General features: G+C 52.0%; 1 protein-coding gene across 1 annotated transcript; it reads left to right on the top strand.

Annotated features, from left to right (window-relative positions):
- The first annotated feature begins 3,228 nt into the window (after nt 1-3,228).
- On the top strand, nt 3,229-7,941 carry LOC137062139 (uncharacterized). Its single transcript, XM_067432958.1, has 2 exons — nt 3,229-4,373; nt 7,687-7,941. The coding sequence occupies exons 1-2, from the start codon at nt 3,252-3,254 to the stop codon at nt 7,687-7,689; spliced, it is 1,125 nt and encodes a 374-aa protein (XP_067289059.1). The 5' UTR covers nt 3,229-3,251; the 3' UTR covers nt 7,690-7,941.
- The last annotated feature ends 16,246 nt before the right edge of the window (nt 7,942-24,187 follow it).

Raw genomic sequence — 24,187 nt, 5'->3', positions numbered from 1 at the left:
GGTGAATGTGCGGGGTGACAGTGCTAGACCGAAAGGAAGTACTCGATATTGGTATGCCTCTCCCCCGAAAGCAAACCTGAGGAACTTCCTGTGATGTGGAAGGATGGAGACATGAAAATACGCATCTTTGAAGTCTATGGTGACAAACCAATCCTCTAGTTTGATCTGCGACACAATCTGTCTGAGTGTGAGCATCTTGAACTTGAGCTTGGCCACCGAGCGATTTAGTAGACGCAGATCTAATATCGGGCGTAAGCCCCCATCCTTCTTCGGCACGATGAAGTAACGGCTGTAAAACCCAGACTCCCTGCTGGGAGGGGGAAGCCTCTCTATAGCCCCTTTTTGCAGGAGTGTCTGTACTTCCTGTGCCATTACCAGAGCCTGCTCCGGGCCCATCTCTGTAGGTAGGACACCGCTGAAAGGAGGTGGCCGACTTTTGAATTGAATGGCGTACCCCCTTTCGATTATCTGCAGGACCCAATGAGATATATTTGATAGACGTTTCCACTCTTCTAGAAAATCTACTAAGGGAACCAGCCTCTCGAGGCTGGCTTCTGGTGTACTTTGAGCAACAAGCACAGTGCCCTGAAGCGGCGGACCGGCAGGGAACGACTGACTTGACTGCTCGGGGGCCCCCCGAAGGGGGCGCGGACCACCCTCGGGTGGCCCGCGGAGACCGACTGCGCCCCGGCATTGCGGCGGGGTTGGCAGCGCGGCCCCCGGAGGGTGCCGCAGGGAAACGGGTACCGTTGGCAGGGGTAAACACCGCTTCCCTACGGGGGGGAACCACCCTCAGCGTCCTGACGCTTCTGGCGTCAGGAACGCTTCGACGAGGCCTTCTTGGCGATCAGGACTGTCCTCAGATCAGCCCTGCCCCTCGAAGACCTCGTCTGAGAGCGCCGCCCCTCGTCCCCGCGCTGAGGGGGAGTTCGGGTAGCGACGCTCTGCTTTTGTTGAGCCCTGTGTGAGGAGCTCGTACTCGGTTTGGGCTGCTTGGTGTCAGCAGCAGCCCCAGGGACCTGGACCCAGAGAGGGAGAAACTGCTTTAGCACCGCAGCTTGCTTTTTTGACTCCTGGAACCTCTCGGTGACAGTATGGACTGCGTCACCGAAGAGGCCACCAGGAGAAAGCGGCGCGTCAAGCAGGAAGCTTTTCTCCCTCTCTTTGATGTCTGTGGGGTTGAGCCACAGGTGCCTCTCCGTGGCCACCAGGGCTGCCATAAAGCGGCCAACACATCTGGCCGTCTCCTTGGTGGCCCGGAGAGCTAGATCGGCAGATGTCCTGAGCTCAGTAACAATATCTCCCCCCACGACATCACTACTATCCAGATCCCTCAGCAGGTCAGCCTGATATGCGTGCACGATCGCCATCGTGTGCAGGCATGCGGCGGCTTGACCCGCTGCCGAGTACGCTTTGCCCACCAGTGCCGACGTGGTCTTTAATGGTCGGGTGGGCAAAGTCGGGGCCTTAAGGGACGATGCCGAGGAAGGCGAGAGATGGCTCGCGAGCATCTCTTCTACCTTTGGCAACGCCCCATAACCATATTGTCTCAGCCCGGCGATGTTGCTGTAGACCGAGGTCTGCGGGCTGAACACTCTATATGATGCCGGTCTCCTCCATGATCTTGCCACCTCGGTGTGCAAGTCATGGAAGAACGGCAGGCCCCGTCGCTGAGGCTCTGAAGCGCGAGATGACAGGAATCTTTTGTCCAATTTACTAAGACGCTTTCTTCCTGCCTCAGATCTCTCAGTGGGCCAGTCGATGTTTAATCTGGCCACTGCTCACGTCAGAACCTCAACGAGCTCCTCACTAGCAGGGGACTGAAGTGGCGAGTCTTCAGTCTCGATGCTTTCAACGTCCACCTCCTCAGAGCTGGACAGATGAAGCACCGGCGACTCTCTCGGGGGGGAAGAAACCGCTATGCGTGCTTCCATGCCCCGAGAAGAGCCGCTGGATGGTGCAGGTGAGGGCAGAGATAAGGCAGCGCCCGTCTCTAACCCCTCTGCAACATCCAATTGTGATCCCCACGACTGCAGCCTCCGCTCCGCCTCGGCGGCAGCGGGACCAGAGCCGCGGGGAACACGAGCCGAGGCACCCTCCTCAAAGAGTGCCCGGCGGGAGCGCAGCGTTCTTAACGGTAGTCTCTCGCAATGCTCGCAAGCAGCCCCCTCGAGGGCTGCCCGGGCATGCTGCGCTCCCAAGCAGGCAACACAGAGAGAGTGTGTATCCCCACCCGTGATGTAACGTGGGCAGGGATGAACACACTTCCTGAAATTGCTGCTATCGCTCGCCATTTCTATCTATTTTATTTTCTCTTTTCTTTGTTAATATATGAGGAATATTTAACAAAAAGGGTGGAAAATCTCTGATAATAGACAGACAAAAACACCAAATAGACAGACAGGTTCACACAGATCGCTGGCTGAAGGCTCAGAAGCTAGTTCCTGTTTGTTTTCATGGACGCTTTATAGCTTCCGGTCAATATGCATTTGAATGTAGCCTATTAAAATAGTACAATGACATTGCTCAGTTCAGTGTTTTGAGAAATTGTCAATCCGGCATTTTGTCCCACTTCAGGAAAGGGGTTAAATAAAGGACTATAAGGTGCCATTTGGTGGCTTAAAAGAGAAGATTAGTCTACTTATTTTTAGCTTTCCTTGCACTGTGTAGAAATAATAATCAACCGTCCCTGGGCTGAGACGGTTTCTTCTCGCCTCTATGACCGCCCGGAGCTAAATGTGTGTTCACTGGCTGCACTTAGGCTGGAACACAGAGGATCCTTCTTGCCAATGTATTTCATTGTAAATTGTGTCTAGTTGTACTAGCCTATATGTGGCAAGGGGGGCGTGGTTCAGCGAGGTCTGCAGCGGGAGAGAGATCCGCGGGACAAGCGGTAAGTGAGTGGATTGGAAGCAGATTAATAACACCTGTCTCTTGTTCTAGTAATGAGCGCGGAGAGGGAATAAAACCTCGGTGGAACCGGAGATCAAGGAGAGAGAGAGATCGGACGGTTGATACGAGCACACAGAGACTGAGTTACCGGAAGCCGGAAGTGCCGACCCGGAAGTAATCGAGCGTCTATGAGAATCCACACCGCAGTGTGTGTTGTGAAGTTTATTACAAGTTTTGAGTTATAAATAAAGAAAGTATCAACCGTCCAGCCGACCCCCGTGTCCTCTTCCTTCCTTCCATTATCGAACTTACTACAGTGGTGCCGAAAACCGGGAAGGAAGTAGGACCGCGCCGCCGCCATGACAACACCAACGCCCTCCGCCACGCCGTTTGCGGACATCATCACCGCTCTCGCGGCCCTCCACCAGGAACAACACCAGTCCATGCTGGACCTGCGGGCGGACCAGGAGCGCCGTTTCGAGGCCATCGTCCGCGGCCAGCAAGAGGACCGCGAGAGGTTCCGGAGCTGGACAGCCCGGGAGGTTTGCACCGAAGCCGCCGGGCTCGCCAGCGCACCGGTCCACGTGCCCCTACATAAGATGGGGCCACAGGACGATCCCGAGGCCTTCATCGAACTGTTCCAGAAGGCAGCGGAGGCCTGCGGGTGGCCCCGGGCACAGTGGCCGGTGCGCCTCATACCACTGCTCACGGGAGAAGCCCAGGCGGCCGCTCAACAACTGCCGGTGGCGAACCTCCTGGATTATGAAGACCTAAAGAGGGCCATCATCCAGCGGGTCGGCCGGACCCCCGAGCAGCATCGACAGCGGTTCCGCTCGCTGGCGTGGGGTGAGGCCGGTCGGCCCTTCGCGATGGCCCAACAGCTCCGGGACGAGTGCCGCAAATGGCTATTGGCCGGTGGAAGCGACGTGGACCACATCGTCGATCTGGTGGTACTGGAGCAGTTCATCGCTCGGCTCCCCAGGAAGACCGCCGAGTGGGTCCAGTGCCACCGGCCCACGTCGCTGACGACGGCCATCAACCTGGCGGAGGACCATCTGGTGGCGTGCCCGGGGGTCGGCGAGCCCCTACTAACTTCTCCCTCTCTCTCTCCCCCCTCTGTCTCTCCTTCTCGCCCTGTCCCTCTCCCTAGGTCCCGCCCTCCAGGGCCCCCTCGTATTCCCCCCAGAGGTCGGGGTGGAATGGGCCCAGGGCAATACGGGAGTTCGAGGGCCCCGCCCAGGGGGGCGGGGCTGCTGGGGTCGGGCGGGGATAACGGTTCCGGTTCCACCCCCCCTCCGCGCTCATTTTCCAATCCACTCCCCGCCGCAGGGGCGGCGGGCAGGCCTGGGCTGGCCTGCTGGCGGTGCGGCGACCCGGACCATTTTGTGGACCGATGTCCGATGATGGACGTCGGGACAATGATCCGGGTCCCGGACTTCCAGCGGACCACCCCTGATCAAGCAGGAGAGTACCAAATTCCTGTGAGTATCAAGGGGGGTACATATCAGGCCTTGGTGGATTCCGGCTGTAACCAAACCTCGATCCATCAAAGCCTGATGCAACCGGGGGCATTGGATACAAGCCGCATGGTTAAGGTGCGGTGTGTGCACGGGGATGTGGTGGAATATCCGGTTGTCCCAGTCACGATACAGTTTAGGGGAGAAAATCATAGTGTTGAGGTGGCGGTTAGTCCCCACCTCCGGCATCCGCTAATTCTGGGGACAAATTGGCCCGCCTTTCCGGCATTATTGGGGTCGTTATGCGCGGATGCCGCTTGGGAGAACAAGGCTAGGAACGGGGCGATGCGAGTGCAGGTTGGCGAGACTGATGCGGGGCCCTCGGGAACCGCTTCAGAGGAAACGAGCGGGGTCGAGAGACTGATTCTCTCGGACCGCGATGACTTCCCTCTGGAGCAGTCCCAAGATGAGACTCTAAAACATGCTTTCCAACAGGTCCGCACTATCGACGGTCAGTCCCTTCAACCCGCCTTGCCCGTCACGTATCCTTATTTTGCCATAATTAAGGATAGGTTGTATCGAGTGACCCAAGACGCTCAGACAAAAGTGGATACAACCCAGTTGTTAGTACCAAAGAGCCGCCGGGAAATGCTTTTCCAGGCGGCTCACTCTAACCCAATGGCGGGCCACCTGGGACAGGCGGCCACGCTGAATCGTTTAATGACCCGATTTTTTTTGGCCAGGCATTCACGACAATGTGCGCAGGTGGTGCGCGTCTTGTCCTGAATGTCAGTTGGTGAATCCCCTGGCCTCCCCAAAAGCGCCATTGCGCCCCCTTCCATTAATGCAGGTCCCCTTCGAGAGAATTGCGATGGACCTCATCGGGCCATTAGAGCGATCCGCACGCGGACATCGTTTTGCGCTAGTTATCGTGGACTACGCAACACGATATCCGGAAGCAGTGGCTCTCCGCAACATCTCGGCGAAGAGTGTTGCGGACGCACTGTTTCGTTTAATCTCCCGAGTGGGGATTCCGAAGGAAATCCTCACTGATCAAGGCACGGCGTTTATGTCACGCACGTTAAGTGAATTATACGGGTTATTGGGCATCAAATCGATTCGGACAAGCGTCTATCACCCACAAACAGACGGCTTGGTCGAACGATTTAATCGCACTCTTAAATCCATGATCCGTAAATTCGTACAGGAAGACGCCAAAAATTGGGATCGGTGGTTAGAACCCCTCTTATTCGCTGTGCGAGAGGTCCCGCAAGCCTCCACGGGGTTTTCCCCCTTCGAGCTTCTCTACGGACGACAGCCCCGTGGGGTGCTGGACGTCCTACGAGAAACTTGGGAGGAGGGGCCTTCTTTGGCCAAAAACGAAATTCAATATGTGCTGGACTTGCGAACAAAACTCCACACCTTGGGGCGGCTATCTAGGGAGAATTTGTTGCAAGCCCAGGACCGCCAAAGCCGGTCGTATAACAGGGGTACGAGACTACGCAAATTCACACCGGGAGAGAAAGTGCTTGTATTACTCCCGACATCGAGCTCTAAATTAATGTCGAAATGGCAGGGGCCGTTTGAGGTCGCTCGACAGGTTGGAGATCTCGATTATGAAGTGATACGGTCCGATAGGAACGGAGCACGGCAAATATATCACCTCAATCTCCTGAAGAAATGGAATGAGGTCGAATCAGTGTTGTTGGCGACGGTGATCGGGGGAGAGGATGATCTCGGGCCAGAGGCGAGCATCAAAGCACAATCGGTCGCACTGGCCCCTGGGGGAGATCACCTCTCACCGTCCCAACTCACTGATCTTTCAAAACTGCAGGCGGAATTCGCCGACGTGTTCTCGCCACTACCGGGCCGTACCGACTTAATTCAGCACCATATCGAGACCGAGCCGGGCGTGGTAGTTCGCAGCCGGCCGTATCGTTTACCTGAACACAAAAAAAAAGTAGTTCAGGAAGAATTAGGGGCAATGCTCGATATGGGAGTAATAGAGGAGTCCAACAGTGACTGGGCGAGCCCGATCGTTTTGGTCCCTAAAACCGACGGCTCGGTCAGGTTCTGTGTGGACTACCGCAAGGTGAACGCAGTGTCGAAATTCGACGCGTATCCAATGCCGCGGGTTGACGAGTTGCTTGATCGGCTGGGCACGGCTCGATTTTATTCGACATTGGACTTAACGAAGGGCTATTGGCAGATCCCCTTGTCTCCATTGTCCAAAGAAAAAACAGCCTTCACCACGCCGTTCGGATTGCACCAATTCGTCACGCTTCCCTTCGGTTTGTTCGGGGCACCCGCTACCTTTCAGCGCCTCATGGACAGGATTTTGCGTCCCCATGCCGCATATGCTGCTGCCTACCTGGACGACATCGTGATTTACAGTCACGATTGGCAGCGGCATATGCAACATGTCCGGGCGGTCTTGAGGTCGTTGAGGGGAGCGGGGCTCACGGCCAACCCGAAGAAGTGTGCAATTGGGCGGGTGGAGGTAAGGTATCTGGGCTTCCACTTGGGTCATGGACAGGTGCGTCCCCAAATTGATAAGACCGCCGCAATTGCGACCTGCCCGAGGCCCAAGACCAAAAAGGAGGTAAGGCAGTTCTTGGGGCTGGCGGGATATTATAGACGGTTTATACCAAATTATTCGGACCTCACCAGCCCCCTGACTGACCTTACTAAAAAGGGGCTACCAGATACGGTCCAATGGACGGAGCCGTGCCAGCAGGCCTTCACCCGAGTTAAGGCTGCTCTATGTGGCGGGCCGCTTTTACACTCCCCTGACTTTTCTCTCCCTTTTCTGTTGCAGACTGACGCGTCGGACAGGGGGCTGGGCGCAGTCCTGGCCCAGGAGGTGGAGGGGGGAGAGCGGCCGGTGCTGTACATTAGCCGTAAGCTCTCGAAGAGAGAGGCTAAGTACAGCACCATCGAAAAGGAGTGCCTTGCCATCAGGTGGGCCGTTCTCACCCTCCGCTACTACCTTCTGGGGCGGGAGTTCACCCTCTGTTCGGACCACGCTCCTCTCCAATGGCTCCACCGCATGAAGGATACCAACGCGCGGATCACCCGTTGGTATCTAGCTCTTCAGCCTTTTAAGTTCCAGGTGGTCCACAGGCCGGGTGCTCAGATGGCTGTGGCCGATTTCCTCTCCAGAAATGGGGGGGGGGGGGGCTGCAGGCCGGACGGCTCCCCGGCCTGAGTCGGGCGGTGGGGGTATGTGGCAAGGGGGGCGTGGTTCAGCGAGGTCTGCAGCGGGAGAGAGAGCCGCGGGACAAGCGGTAAGTGAGTGGATTGGAAGCAGATTAATAACACCTGTCTCTTGTTCTAGTAATGAGCGCGGAGAGGGAATAAAACCTCGGTGGAACCGGAGATCAAGGAGAGAGAGAGATCGGACGGTTGATACGAGCGCACAGAGACTGAGTTACCGGAAGCCGGAAGTGCCGACCCGGAAGTAATCGAGCGTCTATGAGAATCCACACCGCAGTGTGTGTTGTGAAGTTTATTACAAGTTTTGAGTTATAAATAAAGAAAGTATCAACCGTCCAGCCGACCCCCGTGTCCTCTTCCTTCCTTCCATTATCGAACTTACTACACTATATAAATATCAAAGGTTTAATTGGCATCTTTATTTCAAAAGAACCGTTTGACCACGACCCGAATATCATTAAAAATATTTTTGGATGACTCATAACTGTGGGCACCCGCTCATCAACAGTGTGCAGTCAAGTTTGAACAGGAAAATTGTTTCCTGCGGTCCCACGGGTTTCCTAAGTATGCTGACGCATTGAGAGTTACTTTCACTGGAGGTGGCCAAGCCCAACCCCTGAAAAACAACCCAACACCATAACCCCCCCTCCACAAAACTTTACATGTGGCACATTAAAGGCAGGCAGGTACCATTCTCCTGTTTACCAGCAAACCCAGACTCGTCCATCGGATTGCCAGACAGAAACGTGATTCATCACTCTAGAGTATGTATCTCCACTGCTCTAGAGTCCTGTGTGTGTGTGTGTGCGCGCGTGTGCGTGTGTGTGTAGATAGGTATATGTATACTGTGTAGAGACAACAAGGAGCATCTGCTCGAGTAGTCTGAAATTGATAATTTCATAAATTCATAATCTATAGGCCATATTGTATGGACCAATTTTATGACTACATTAAAATATCATATCATCTCTGCTCAGGCACTTCATCTGAAAAATACCTGTAATATATAGTCATTGGTACATTTACAGAAATTATAAATGTTCACAGTCCCTGTAAAAAGTAAAACAAAAATTATTATTTTTTGTTCCACAGAAGATAAGATGTAATATGGAGTTGGAATGACATGAGGGCGAGTAAAAGGCAGAATTCTTAAAAAAATAAAAAAAAATAATTTGGTTGTCTTTACAGAACACAGCTGTTAAATAAAACCGAGGCAGTTTCTGTCCTTCTGCCAGTTAAAAAGTAGGTGGATCAGCAGCGCTTTGAGCCGCCTGCTTTGAGCAATATCAGATCTTGGTTTAGATTCAAAACACAAAACAATCTGCTAACCACCAAGCCTTTGGGCAGGTTCTGACACAGACCGAGAGGTTCCAGGAAGCTGTAGAACAGATGGAATATTGCTGATTACTCGTCTAATTCTAATATTCATATCGCCACAGAAAACTTTTAAGAATCTTTGAGAAGGGCCTTAATCAGTATTGTAATATTGCCCCCGGTAATATATGAATAGTCATGAGGATCCTGATATGGGCCATTCTTCATCCTTTCTGCTAATAAATGGATATGGCCAGCTGGGTGACTTATGTAAATACTGATTTTAAAACTTTAAAATCACTATACTATAGCTAGTAGCTGACTTTGAACTGATAGGCCAGTGGTGGCTCTGTATATGCACTTTCCTCACAAGGCGACACAGCGGGCAACTCACTTTCTTCACTCCTGTACAATATTATAATAAAATCGGTAAAACTTTACATTAAGATTCCCTTTTATAAAGGTGTTTGTTAATTTCTAATCACTCGTTTACAAATGCATAATAGATTGTTCATAAGCAGTTATGACTGCATGAATAAAAAGGGTGACTTTAATGCAATAGCTGCCAAATAGTGAGCCCTTTTTAAAATCACATGTAATAAATACTTAATAAATGCATTTATTCACATTTATTTAAAGGGATAGTTCACCCAAAAATAAAAATGTCATCGTTTACATTCCCTCATGTTGTTCCAAACCTGTATGAATTTCTTTGTTCTGCTGAACACAAAAGAAGATATTTTAAAGGATGTTTGTAACCAAGCAGATAGAAGAACCATTGACTACCATAGTAGGGGAAAAAAAATACTATGGTAGTCAATGGTTGCTCTATCTGCTTGGTTAAGGTTCACCAAACAGATAGAGCCTACATTTAATAAGGTTATGAAATGCAGGCTGTCATCTTTCGTGTCAAATTCTTGCACATTTAGACTTTTACTAATCAAATTGAACTCTGTATCAACAAAATATTTTCAACAAAATATAATCTGCATCAGAGTTGGCATTTAGATCAGATATATACAATTAAATATACAAATATGCAAAACAAGCATGAAAAACATTGTTTAACCACTTTATAATAAAGACATGTAAAGCTTTTGTGGATTTTAGAAATTTAAAAAAATATTATGAAAAAGTGACATTTTATGTCATTTATATATATTATAAACTAGCCTACAAAATATTACAACTGTGACACCAAAGAACATTTTTAACTTTCATTATTCAAATCAATTGACTGATTGTTAGGCTGCATTAACTAGGTCAGCCGGAACCAGGAACACTTCCCATAACACCTGATGTACTTGTTACTGTCACATGCCTGTCCTGTCTTGTGTGCACATGTGGGTTTTGTTATGTTGAGCATGTGCTCGTGTCTGTTAGATCCCTCCCCCCTTGTTATCGGTTTCATTTGTCCCACCTGTTCCCTCTTGATTTCTTCCCTTCTTAAGCTCCTTGTGTTTGTCAGTCCTGGTTGGATCATTGTTATGTACTGTCTACATATCCCGGTCCCCTGTGACTTCTATGTGGTATGTGTTAAGTTTCCGTTTATGTATTTTCTAGTTCATGTTTTCCCCCTCGTGGGTTTTGTTTTGTATTTGTTTTATTTGTTGTAAATAAATTATCATGTTTCTGCACTTGAGTCCTCACACCTCTTCCTTTGTGTGTAACATGACAGATACATCATAAAAAGAGTGGCATCTACACTAATGTTAATCTCTCTGTTTATCCCAAGGTTTACTGCAGTCGGCTGGATCCAGACTGTGTCCGGATCGGATGGTGGGCCTGCGTCTGGATATGACCAACATATTCCGGAGTGTCTGCTGAGACAGTGTCAACTCTGAATTTTCCTCACCGGCACGTCATCCTCAATAAATCTGTCTCCGACGCAATAACTCCGATCTTTCAAGTATTCATACTCTTGTGTAATCGACGCGCCATCCTAAATGAACCCGTCTCTTGCGTGATACCCAGAATTTTCAAATATTCCGATCCAATATGATTTCTGACCTGTAAGTGTGCCAGAATAATAATCATACACTGTTTGTTAATATCCCAGAGGAGAACTGGCACCCCGACTGAGTCTGGTTTCTCCCAAGGTTTATTTTTCTCCATCATGCCCTGATGGAGATTTGGTTCCTTGCCACTGTCCCCTTTGGCTTGGCTTGGCTTACTTAGTTGGGGACACTAATTCTATAAACTATAATACTGATCTGCCAACATTGTTGCTATATGATAAATTAAAATAAGCTGATAACATCACTGTTTTCTCCAGAACGACTGTACAGCCAAATCATTTTTTTTTTGCAATACTGTCCTGTTTAACACTGTGAGGCTGCTTTGAAACAATCATCATTGTAAAAGCGCTATGTAAATAAAGGTAATAAAAAAATATAATAAAAAGTGCATAGGTGTGTGGCAGGGGAGGCGTGGTTTTGCGGGATCGGCAGAGGGAGAGAGAAGGCGGAGCCGAGCGGGGCGTAAGTGGGTCAAGTGCAAATGAATAACACCTGTCTCTGATTGCAGTAGTTGGCGTGGAGAGATGGCTTAAAAGCCACGGCAGAGAGAGACGAGGGAGAGAGAGTTTGGACTGGGACTCGGAGTGCAGCCTGCCTGGAGAGAGATAGCAGTGCAGAGTGTTGAAAACTGTGTGTGAAGTTTAATGAGTTGATGTGCCCTTGAGCACGTGTTTTGTTTGAATTTGAAAGAGCAATAAAAGCTACGAGTCCCAGTAACGCCGACCCCGCCTTCTTCCTTACACCCAAGAACCGAACTACACTGGTGCCGAAACCCGGGAGGAAGAAGTGTGCACGCCGCCATGGAAACTCCATCCCGCCACCCACTTGCGGACCTGGTGCAATTACTCCCGGGCCTCCACCAGGAAACCCATCAAGATCTGCGGGCCGTCAGGGAGGAGCAGCAAAAAAGATTTGAGGCGCTCCTCCAGGCCCAGCATGAGGACCGCGAGCTGTTCCGGAGCTGGATTGACCGGGAGGTTCAGGCCAGTCCCAAACCCGCCAGCGACTCGGCCGCCACCATCGCGCTCTCGAAGATGGGACCGATGGACGACCCGGAGGCGTTCATCGACCTCTTCGAGAGGTCCGCCGCCGCTCGGGACTGGCCCAGGGATGACTGGCCAATGCGGCTCCTGCCCCTGCTATCGGGAGAAGCGCAGGTAGCCGCCCACCAACTGCCAGTCAAGAACCTCCTGGTCTACGATGACCTCAAGCGCGCCATCCTGCAGCAGGTCGGCCGGACACCAGAACAGCACCGCCAGCGGTTCCGGACCCTGGCGCTCGAAGAGTCCGGCCGGCCCTTCATCTTCGCGCACCGGCTCCGGGACTCGTGCCGCAAGTGGCTGATGGCCGGAGAATGCGACGCCGAGGGGATCATCGATCGCGTGGTGCTGGAGCAGTTCGTCGCGCGGCTTCCGAGGAAGACCGCGCAGTGGGTCCAGTGCCACCGCCCGGCGTCGCTGGACCAGGCCATCCAGTTGGCGGAGGACCAGATGGTGGCGTGCCACGGGGTCGGCGAGCCCTTGCCAGCGGCTTCTCTCTCTCTCTCTTCTCTCTCTCCTCTCTCTCTCCTCCTAACCCAGCCCCGTCTCTTTCTAAGCCTGTCCCCGCTCCCAGGTCCAGAGCTGGAGTGCCGCCCCGGCCAGCGCCGAGGTGGAGAACGGGGGCCACGGCCGAGACATCTGCGACTCCCCGGCCGGCGGCCTGGGGAGGAGGAAGCCTAGATCCATTCCCAGGATCATTATCCCCGCGTTCCCTCTCTCCACGCCAAGGGCTGGACCCACTTCCAGCCACTAGGGCGGCGGGGAGGCCTGGGCCGGCTTGTTGGCGCTGTGGGGACCCCGGACACTTTATTGATCGGTGTCCTATGAGGGACGTGGGGATGCTGGTCCGGGTCCCCGACGCGCCACAAGCCGCCCCCGATCAAGCAGGCCTGTACCAGATACCTGTGAGTATCAAGGGGGGTACCTATCAGGCTTTGGTGGATTCGGGGTGTAACCAAACCTCCATCCATCAAAGCCTGATTTCACCTAGGGCATTGGGTAACAGCTGCATGGTTAAGGTGAGGTGTGTGCACGGGGAAGTGGTGAACTATCCGTTGGTGCCCGTGGATATCCAATTTAGGGGACAAACGCATAGTGTTGAGGTTGCAGTTAACCCGCGCCTCCGGCATCCTATAATTCTGGGGACGAATTGGCCAGCGTTTAATAAATTATTAGGGCACTTATGTGTGGATGCCTCTTGGGGGAAGAACGGAAGTGGAAGGGTAGCGGTTGCGCAGGCGGGCGAGGTGGATTCGGGACCGCCGGGGGCAGTTCCAGGGGAACCGAGCGCAATGGGTCCGCCCATCTTCTCAGAGCGCGATGACTTTCCCTTGGAACAATCCCAGGACGAGACGCTCAAAAACGCGTTTGCTCAGGTCCATTCCATCGATGTCCACCGCGTCCACCCTGAACAACCACTCTCCTATCCGTACTTCTCAGTGATAAATAACCGCTTGTATCGGGTGGTCCAAGACGGCCAGTCAAAGCAAGATACAACGCAATTGTTAGTACCAAAAAGCCGCCGGGAAATGCTTTTCCAGACGGCTCATTCCAATCCAATGGCGGGACATTTAGGTTAAACTGCCACATTAAACCGCCTCATGGCCCGATTCTTTTGGCCGGGCATTCACGAGAATGTACGCCGGTGGTGCGCGTCTTGTCGGGAATGTCAGCTGGTGAACCCACCGGCCACCCCAAAAGCACCGTTGTGCCCCCTCCCATTAATGCAGGCCCCCTTCGAAAGAATTGGTATGGACCTCATCGGGCCATTGGAACGGTCAGCATGGGGACATCGCTTTGCATTGGTGCTCGTTGACTACGCAACACGATATCCCAAAGCAGTTCCTCTCCGCACGATTTCGGCGAAAAGTGTGGCGAGCGCTCTGTTTTCATTAATCTCCCGGGTGGGAATCCCGAAAGAGATTCTCACCGATCAAGGCACGGCGTTTATGTCACGGACGATCCACGAACTGTACGAATTATTGGGCATTAAGGCGATCCGTACCAGCGTCTATCACCCACAGACAGATGGTCTGGTGGAACGTTTTAATCGCATGTTAAAAGCCATGATTCGTAAGTTCGTTCACGAAGACGCCAAGAATTGGGATAGATGGCTTGAGCCTCTGTTGTTCGTTGTTCGCGAGGTCCCCCAAGCCTCCACGGGGTTTTCCCCCTTTGAGCTGCTCTATGGGCGCCAGCCGCGGGGGGTGCTGGACGTCCTTAGGGAAGCTTGGGAGGACGGGCCTTCAGCGAGTAAGAACGAAATTCAGTATGTCCTGGACCTAAGAGCAAAACTCCACACTTTGGGGCGGCTATCCATGGAGAATTTGCTCCAGGCTCAGGACAGACAAAAACAGCTCTACAACAGAGGTGCGAAGCTGCGACAATTTTCACAGGGAGATAAAGTGCTTGTATTGCTGCCCACGTCCAGCTCGAAATTACTCGCGAAGTGGCAAGGACCCTTTGTGGTCACGCGGCGAGTCGGAGAACTCAACTATGAGGTGAGTCGGTCGGATAGGCCACCTCAACCTCTTAAAAAAATGGCGGAGTCAGTGATGCTAGCGACGATAGTGGGTGGGGAGGAGGATCTCGGGCCGGAGGCGGTCCAAAAGCCTCATTCTCTCGCTCTGGCCTCGGGGGGGGGGGGGGGGGGTCACCTCTCACCCTCGCAGCTCACTGACGTGAAACAGCTACAGGCTGAGTTTGCCGACGTGTTCTCGCCCCTACCGGGTCGGACTGACCTCATCCAACACCACGCTGAGACGGAGCCGGGCGTGGTTGTTCGCAGTCGGCCGTATAGACGGAGCATAAAAAGAAGGTAGTGCAGGACGAATTAGAGGCGATGCTGGACATGGGGGTAATAGAAGAATCTAACAGTGATTGGGCGAGCCCGATAGTTTTGGTGCCCAAAACGGACGGCTCCGTGCGATTCTGTGTAGATTATCGGAAAGTCAACGCGGTGTCAAAGTTCGATGCGTATCCAATGCCAAGGGTGGACGAATTGCTTGATCGGCTAGGGACCGCTCGTTTTTATTCGACGCTGGACTTAACGAAGGGATATTGGCAGATCCCCTTGTCTCCAATGTCTAAAGAAAAGACCGCTTTTACCACGCCGTTCGGATTGCACCAATTTGTCACGCTTCCGTTCAGGTTGTTCGGGGCCCCCGCGACCTTCCAGCGGCTGATGGACAGGATTCTCCGGCCGCACGCTGCATATGCCGCTGCCTATCTAGATGACATTATCATCTACAGTACGGACTGGCAGCGCCATATGCAGCATCTGCGTGCTGTGCTGAAGTCGCTGAGGAGGGCGGGGCTAACCACCAACCCGAAGAAGTGTGCGATTGGGCGGGTAGAAGTAAAGTATCTGGGCTTCCACTTGGGTCATGGGCAGGTGCGTCCCCAAATTGATAAGACAGCGGCAGTTGCGACTTCTCCGAGGCCCAAGACCAAAAAGGAGGTTAGACAGTTCCTGGGGCTAGCGGGATATTATAGACGGTTTGTGCCTAATTATTCGGACCTCGCTAGCCCGCTGACTGATCTAACTAAAAAGGAGGTACCAGATACGGTTCAGTGGACGGAGCGGTGCCAGCAGGCTTTTACCCAGATAAAGGCTGCTCTGTGTGGTGGTCCGCTCTTACAGGCTCCTAATTTTTCTCTCCCTTTTAATCACTCCTGTGGCAGAGGAGAACATTACTCAGAGAAACTTAGCTCCTGCGGGAGCAGAAGGAACAGCACTGCTGTGGCAGAGGAGAACATTATTCAGAGAAACTTAGCTCCTGCAGGAGCAGAAGGAACAGCACTGCTGTGGCAGTGGATAAAAATAACCAGAGAAACTGAGCTCCTGCGGAACCAGAGGGAACAGCACTACTGATGCAGTGAAGAAAATTAATCAGATAAACTGAACTCCTGCGGGAGCAGAAGAATCAGCACTGCTGTGGCAGTGGATAAAAATAACCAGAGAAACTGAGCTCCTGCAGGAGCAGAGGGAACAACACTGCTGATGCAATGTAGAAAATTATTAAGATAAACTAAGAGAAACTATTAATTAGTTAATATATTACTAATAGTGAACTAACCCATTTATTAATGATTACTGCATCAGCAACTAACTAAGATTCTACATGATTAATAGATTAAGTAATCATTCTATTGTTTTTAATTAAATGTTTCATAATGTATTAATTCCTTAATAACATATTATATTAAATAATAATGTAAATGAATGTGTTAATTACCACAAGGGGTCAAAACCATGCATTTAAACCTCCAGTTTTCTGCTTTAATTAATCATTAGTTAATGTTTTAAAAAGGTATCATTATGTTATGACTTTACTTGTTGGGGCACATGACTATTACACAACCTCCACATCATTCAGCCATTTGTGCACATTATAGTAGCAGTTTCTCATTCCTTCTAACAAAATGCTTTCATACAACTCTCTGCTGTTCTCTTTCATAGGTTTACTTCTACGAATTGGGATCTGACTTTAAAGACCAATCCTACTTCGAGTGTGTAAAAACGAGCCAATGAAATTTGGCATGCGATCCATGCATTCCACGCTCCGCCCCGCAGCGCGGGTGTAAATAGGAAGTGGAATGGTAGATCAGCGCTTTCTACTTCGGAGCTTAACAGTGTTATTGCTGTGTCTATGAAGAGTGTGGAGAATCGAGTCTCGTGAGAGAAACTGCCAGTGCGGGTGATACGGCGCATCAGCGAGTGATCGCTTCACTAAACGAAAGTGAAACTAAAAGAGCTTGTTGGTTCGGTCTGCATTTTCCCCAGACATTTAAAGAGCTTGTTGGTTCGCTGGCCGTTAAACACATACATGAGAGCTCACACAGGCTTGCACTGAACGGACTGTGTGCAGCCGCGGTCATCTGTTTCAGCACACTAAAAGAGCAGTTTCCATTCACAAAAGAGCAACACGGTTTGACCCTGCAAGATGTCATTTTTTTCAAGATGTCATTCAAACCGTGCATTCCTGGAATGCAATTGTTTCCTGTCCTTGTTGACGACCACGATCACTCTCGCATGTAGACGTGTGAGATTGCGATCGTGGGTGATTCATGTTCTCTCAGGAGAACATGGTCACTAGGGTTGGGAATCGTGAGAAATTTTCCGGTTCCGGTTCCGATTCCGATTCCGCCTAACGATTCCGGTTCCGATTCCGGTTCCATTAAAATTATTAAACAAATAGTGGTAAAGGAAAAAGGCACAATACGCAACTTTAAACAATCCTTTTTTGTGTTTATTACTTGCTCTTAAATGAATTTACAGGTTGGCAATGTCAAAAAAAAAAAAAAGTCCTGTACTATACATATATTACAGGATTAATCGAGCCAAATGGAATTTATGGAAATTAAAATAAACATGTTCAAATTTACACCTCTGAAATTGTCTTATTACATTTTCTCTCTCTGTTTTAGGGATGTTAACCGATGACCGTTTGACCGATGGTTGACCGTATCAACGTTAACTGATCAAAGTTGTCGGTTAAAAAAAAAGTGATCTCTAAATTAACTTAGGCTATTATAGACAGTGGACTAAACGCTACTACAGTTAGCAGTCTCATTATAAAATCTTTTTGTGTGAAGTGAACATATCCCTCGCACTCAATTTTTCATAACTCTCCTGTTTGTACTTAATAAACCAATAAAAACATTTGGCGCGAGGTCGCAGCGTTTGCGCGCTCACAAGGTTTGCAAAAAGTAAACAGGCTAAAACACTCGAGGTTCGAGCCAGAGCAGACGACAGTATGAAGCGTCATTCCGCATAACATGGGCTTACATTTGGAAATATAATATCTACATTTCAGTGGTAACACATAAGGTGTTGATCGTCTTTCTTTATTATTGTTAGCACTAACTTACCTCGAACTAAAGCGGCGTCTCTTCAGAGCTGTTATTTTCTTAAATGAGCCGCGGCAATGTTTCAAATGAGCTCATAACGCTAGACAAATGCCTTTATTTTCAACGCGATCAGCTTGTACCCAAACCATTTCGAAACTAATGAGCCATGGTCCTCGGATTACAAACAAGCTCCTCGGCGGCGCGTTTGCGGGACTCGCGCTGTGGGGGATTTTTAAAAAGTGACGTGAGGGGAAGGGAGGCGGCAGCGCTAAGACAGTGTGTGTGTGTGTGTGTGTGTGTGTGTGTGTGTGTGTGTGTGTGTGTGTGTGCGTGTGTGTGTGCGTGCGCGCGCGAGAGAGAGAGAGAGAGAGCGAGCGGGAGTGCGGCTCACGGCTATGCTCCCGCTTCGCACACACATTGCTCCAGAACCGTTTTCGGAACCGACACTCAGGAATTTCGCGCGGTTCCGGTATTTTTCAAAAATCAGTATCGGTTCTTCATAAGAACCGGTTCTCGGTTCCCAACCCTAATGGTCACGTCGGTGCGTTGTTCGTCTCACCCTTCTCGTAAAGGCTTGAGTGTTTAGAACGCCGTGTGCCGTCGAGTGGCCGGCTGACAGCGGTGGTTGTCACGGCAACCGGCGCGCAACAGTTGGCGCTCTAGATGTGCGGTCGAGACTATGAAACCTCAAATTGGGTGGAGTCCCTTCGCCTATCCCCCGATCTAGTTCATTTTCTGGTGCTACTGCAAAAGAACTGGGCCGCGATTCACGTGGACAGTGTGAAGAACACGGACGACTCGGGAGCGCGCTTGTTCAGGAAAGTAACCTGTGCATTCGTTTTAGCCGATTGTAATGTATTTAGCTCAATAAAACACGTGTACTGTAAGCGGGGTGATGGTGTTAATGATTTACCTCAGACATGAGCGAGAGTGAGCTGCAGTGCATCGCGCTCAGACTGCAGAGAATGTGCTCAGTGAAAAAACGCCCTTTTCTTTCTGGAGTCTAATAAAAGTTAAACAGAAAATATGGTAGCTTATGTAGGCAATAACTGCATTTTTGGTTTAGAATATTAATGCTAATGTCAACCCTTTTCTTTCCCTATTAATGTTTGCTGCTGCATCCTTTGCGTCTGACTGCTCTGACTTTTTCCAACTAAAGTTACGGGCTATGCCTTAGATCAAACAGAAAATGCGCGCTGCGTTTTGTTATGTCTGCCCCATACACACACACACACACACACACACACATAATACACTAAATTATTTATATACAACGCAAATCATGCACCAGTGCCATCTATCTTTATTTCGCGATCCATTTTTTTCGACCTCGATGCGTTTCGTCACGTTTTGTATCGCGATATTTTGTCAAACGATATTTCGTCCCATCCCTATTGGCTGATAAGCACTGGTGGCTTGAGGATTACAGTACTCGGGCCCCCACTCCTCTATCGCATCAAAAGCATGCTGAGACTCTGCTCGTGGGTGGTTTGGGTTCTCTCATGAGAACATGACCACGTCAGTGCATTGTTCGCCTTGCCTTCTTCTTAGAGGCTTGAGCATTCAGTGCGCTGTGTGCCGTTCTGACGGCCACGTTCACTGTCTCACATGCCTGCTGGAAGTTAAAGATGGAACTGCTGATCCTAAAAAAGAAAAAAAAGAAAAGGTCTTAGCGTTTCATTTTGAGCTCTGGTAGAGGACAGATGTCAATTACTGCATCGGAGAGAGGGAAATATGGAATGCCAAAAGGGCCATAATTCAACAAAAAAAAAAAGTATAATTGTTTCCCTCTCTTACTCCCCTCTGTCCTGCATGCACGGGGGTAGTCCCAACCCAGGGGTTGTGCAGGAACTGCGTGCGGTGTTGGACCTCACTCTCTGGGCGATGAAAGTCACCACACGCTCCCTGGGTCAGGCGATGTCAACATTAGTGGTCCAGGAACAGGGGGCTAACCTGGCAGATATGTATGAAAAAAGCCTGTCTGTCGGGCTGGCCTCCTCGGCAACGCCATCGAGAACTTTGCCCAGCAGTTCTTGGTGGCCCATAAGCAGAAGGGAGGCGTGGCACCAAGGTGCCGACGACCAGCTGCTGCCTTCACCCGATCGTCGGTCGTAGCGCCCCTGCCAGCTTGTCGCCGAGGGCACCGGTTCCTCCAGCCGAGATGAAGATGGGGTTCTACAGCCCCTACTTCATTGTGCCCAAGAAAGGGGGCGGGTTACGGCCAATCCTGGACCTGTGTGTCCTGAACCGGGCCCTGCACAAGCTCCCGTTCAGGATGCTAACGCAGAAACGCATTTTCGAATGCATCCGTCCCCAGGATTAGTTTGCAGCGATCGACCTGAAGGACGCGTACTTCGATGTCTCTATTCTCCCTTGACACAGACCGTTCCTACGCTTTGCGTTCGAGGGGAAGGCATATCAGTACAAGGTCCTGCCCTTCGGGCTGTCCCTGTCGCCTCGCGTCTTTACGAAGGTCGCGGAGGCAGCCATTGTTCCGCTCAGAGAACGCGGCGTATGCATCCTCAACTACCTCGATGATTAGCTGAGACTCGCCCACTCGAGGGAACAGTTGTGCGAACACAGGGACATAGTGCTCAGTCACCTCAGCCTGTTGGGCCTTCGGGTCAACCGAGAGAAGAGCAAACTCTGTCCCACACAGAGGATCTCTTACCTCGGTATGGAGCTGGATTCGGGTCAAACGGACTGCGCGCCTCACAGAGGAGCGAGTCCAGTCAGTGTTGAACTGCTTGAATTCGTTCAAGGGCAGGACAGCGGTCCCACTGAAATTATTTCAGAGGCTTCAGGGGCATAGGGCATCTGCAGCCGCGGTAACGCCGCTCGGATTGCTTCATATGAGACCGCTTCAACGCTGGCTCAGTGGCCGAGTCCCGAGGTAGGCGTGGCAAAGCGGACAGTACCGGGTCCCAGTGACTCCTTACTGCCGCCAAACGTTCACCACGTGGTCCAGCACTGCGTTTCTCCAGGCTGGAGTGCCCTTAGAACAAGTGTGCAGGCATGCTCTGCTGTACACGGATGCCTCCGCCACAGGCTGGGGGGCCCACGTACAACGGGCTTGCAGTTGCAGGTCTGTGGACGGGGCTGTAATTGCATTGGCATATCAATTGCCTCTAGTTACTGGCAGTACACTTGGCACTCCACCACCTCAAGGGGCCGCTACGTGGCAAGCATGTACTGGTCTGTACGGACAGCACCACGGCCGTTGCGTACATCAACCGTCAGGGTTGTCTACGCTCCCGTCGTTTGCTCCAACTCGCCCGCCACCTCCTCCTGTGGAGTCAGAAGCAGCTGAGGTCGCTTCAGGCCATTCATGTCTGGGTGCGCTGAACCAGACAGCCGACGAGCTCTCTCGACAGCTGAAACCTCCGGAAGAGTGTCGACTCCACCCCCAGGCGGTCCAGCTGACATGGGATCTGAGGGATATTTTGTCTACAAAAGATGAAGAAAAGTGTAACAGTTGGAGAAGTGGGCCTGTAGTTCCCCGGTAAAGGTGGCTAGAACGATGTTTGTATAAACACAGTGTGTTTATGTAGGCTGTATGTTTGCTAGTGTAGCAACAGTTGTTTATAAGGCTGTTTTCTCTTCTGGATATGTGTAATATGAGCAGTAGAGGCCACCGCACATGCCGCGGGCATGTAGCGGCGTTATAAACTGATGTATGTTCTCCTGGCAAACTTTTTAGCTGTAGCCACCTCTGGGTAGCGTTGGCACCTCTGCTAGTGAAATATCTAGATGAATATGTGAGGTCAGGCTAGCGCATGAACTACAGTAAGGTCTGTCCCAGTCCTTTTTAGGGCCGTTGTTTGTGGGATTATCAGGCCGATGCTAGTGCATCAGGTTGGCCTAGGCTGTTGATGGGATGACGGTGGCGTCTTGCGGTGGCATATCGCCCTGGCAGTTGCCCCGGGCTCCTGTCGGTATCCCCGCAGGAGCTTTGTATCCCTACCCGGCCTCCCCGTAGTAGGGTTGTCTGGCCAATGCCCACCCCCCTTCTGCATTTGGGGGTTGTTATTAATGCAAAAAGGTGTATAGCAGAATGGATCGCGACTCAGCCAGTGGTCGTGGGGACGGGGTAGGCGTCTCTTCGCGGTGTGCAGTCAGACTGGTTTTGCTAGCCCCGCCCCCCAGAGCTAGTGCGGCCGCCACTTCTGGGCGGCCCCCCGGCTTGGTTCAGGAAATGGCCGGTTGTGTGTGTTCAATATCTTTCACTTTTTGCTCTGTGTCTTCTGCTTCACCTTTTAGGCTCGGGTCGAGCTGTACTTTGCAACCATCTGAAAGCATCGTTTGGTAGGATGCTCCCCTGGAGTCGAAACACTGTCACGGCTGACGCCCTTGCGCGGACGGCGGACCGCTGGACGACCAGACGGCCGCCCTGGAGGCAGGTGGCGTAAGTTGTACTCCCCTCACTTTAGAGGGTTCAAGGCGTTTTATGCTGAGTGCACTGCTGTGGGCATTGTGTTTTAGGTCCACGCTGGTAGGCGCTGCCTGAGAGACTGCGCCGTCGCAGAAGGCTGCTATGGGCCGCTGGGGCGGACCGAATATAGAAGGCTGGCTGGCGGGAGACGCCAGCCGAGGCAGTCCGGGCAGTTAACTCTGGGTCAGGTGGTAGGCCTCAGTAGGCCTCCCTTCGGGTGAGTTCGGGTGAGTTCTCCCCAACGATGTCGGCTGCAGCAGAAACCTCGTCATAAGTAGGCCCCTAACGGCCTCCCTGGGGATGAATCCCCAGGTAGTGACTGGATACCCAGTCCTCATCAGCCAGCAGACAGCCACTGTCAGCCCGACTTTAAGGGCTCGCTGAGTTTCAGCACGCCTCACATGGCGTCCCCTGAGGGGGTGACCTAGGGTTCCGACCATTGGTTGACAGGATCTAGGCCGCTTTAGGCCTCCTGTAGGGTGAGCCCCGGTTCCCAGGTCTTGCAACAGTGTGCGTGGGTGCTAGCCAGGCGGCTAGCATAGTCTGCTATCAGGGACGGGCCGCTTCAGGCCGTCCTATGGTCGTTTCCCGGCCCTGCGGGGTTTCCGGTGGGATTTGCCATCGGATAAGCACCGTATGTCACCAATCTGATAGGGAACTGCCATTCGGCAATAGGCCTCTCCGGGCCGCCCTAAAAGACCGGACTGTACGTAGGCATCAAACAGGCCTCCCTGAGGGCGAGCCCCGGGAACACAACAGCTCCCAACAGTTTGCACGTTACCTGGCAGGAAGTAGGCCGCTCTAGGCCGCCTGAGGGTGAGCCCTCGAGCTGGGACGTTCGGTAGGCCAGTGTATTATGCTGTCAGGCCTTTTTGGGCCTTTTTGGGAGGGATTCCCGGACCAGGTCTCGGTGACAAGCTAGCTATTAGCATGGGTGGCTTCTGGCGCTATAGCCTCATGAGCCCCCTGAGGAACCAGTAAAGCCACCTGCCTGCAGGCCGCCTGAGGGTGAGCCCCGAGCTGGGACGCTCGTTAGGCCAGTGTATTATGCTGTCAGGCCTCTTTGGGCCTTTTCGGGAGAGGATTCCCGGACCAAGGTCTCGGTGACAAGCTAGCCATTAGCATGGGTGGCTTCTGACGTTATAGCCTCATGAGCCCCCTGAGGAACCAGTAAAGCCACCTTCCTGCGGCTCTTAACAGCTAACAGCAAACAGCTAACACTAACGGTGCTGGGTGGAGGCGCCTCATGGCCTCCCTGGAGGGGAAACGGTTCCTTGGAACGGGAACGTATAACTGGCTTTGGGCTGACAGCTAGCGGCTGCCCGCCGGTGGGTCCCGGCCTGGGCCGGTATAACTCAAGGGTGGGCTCATGCCCTAGCACAACGAGACCTTCAGGACAGGGGACTGGCGAGCCTACAGCATGGGTTACCTACCAAGCTGGCTTAAGAGCTCCCCTCATTGAGGGTCGTCTGCGAGCTTACGGCCGCTTGAGTCTGATCAGACGGGCAGGCCCCCCTCGGGGCCTCCCGGGTAGATCAGTCCATAGGCCTTTTTTAGGCCTCCTGAGCACCCCTGTAATAAATGTGCTCAGTAGATCCTAGGATCGAGCAGAAGAGACTCCCCTCGATGGCAAGGGTAAGAAGCACTAAGCTGAGTACTGCTCTCCAGGATTCCCGTCTCCGAGTTCCGGTCTGAGGAGGACATTGCCACTTTGCAGTCCCTCAGTCTGGATGCTCATAAGTAGAGCGATGTCCGGAGGCTCTGTTTTGACAGACAGGGTTGGCCAAGCTGCGGTGTCCCACAGAAGTGATGCCAGGTGAGGCCTCCCTGGTGGCATTCGGTGAAGGGTTTTCCCGAATTAGTGACGGCTGGTAGCGCCCTCGGGTCCCCTAGCCACATTCCCTTAAGGGACTCCTTCCTTCGAAAGTAGTAGGTCCCAGGCCCTCGAGCAAGCCGAGAGTAGGA

Source organism: Pseudorasbora parva, chromosome 23 (assembly GCF_024679245.1).
Source record: "Pseudorasbora parva isolate DD20220531a chromosome 23, ASM2467924v1, whole genome shotgun sequence".
NCBI classification, from domain to species: domain Eukaryota; kingdom Metazoa; phylum Chordata; class Actinopteri; order Cypriniformes; family Gobionidae; genus Pseudorasbora; species Pseudorasbora parva.
This window is presented reverse-complemented; position numbering and strand designations above follow the sequence as displayed.

Coding starts and splice junctions, on each gene's coding strand:
- LOC137062139 (XM_067432958.1), top strand. CDS start 3,252: ATGACAACACCAACGCCCTCCGCCACGCCGTTTGCGGACATCATCACC.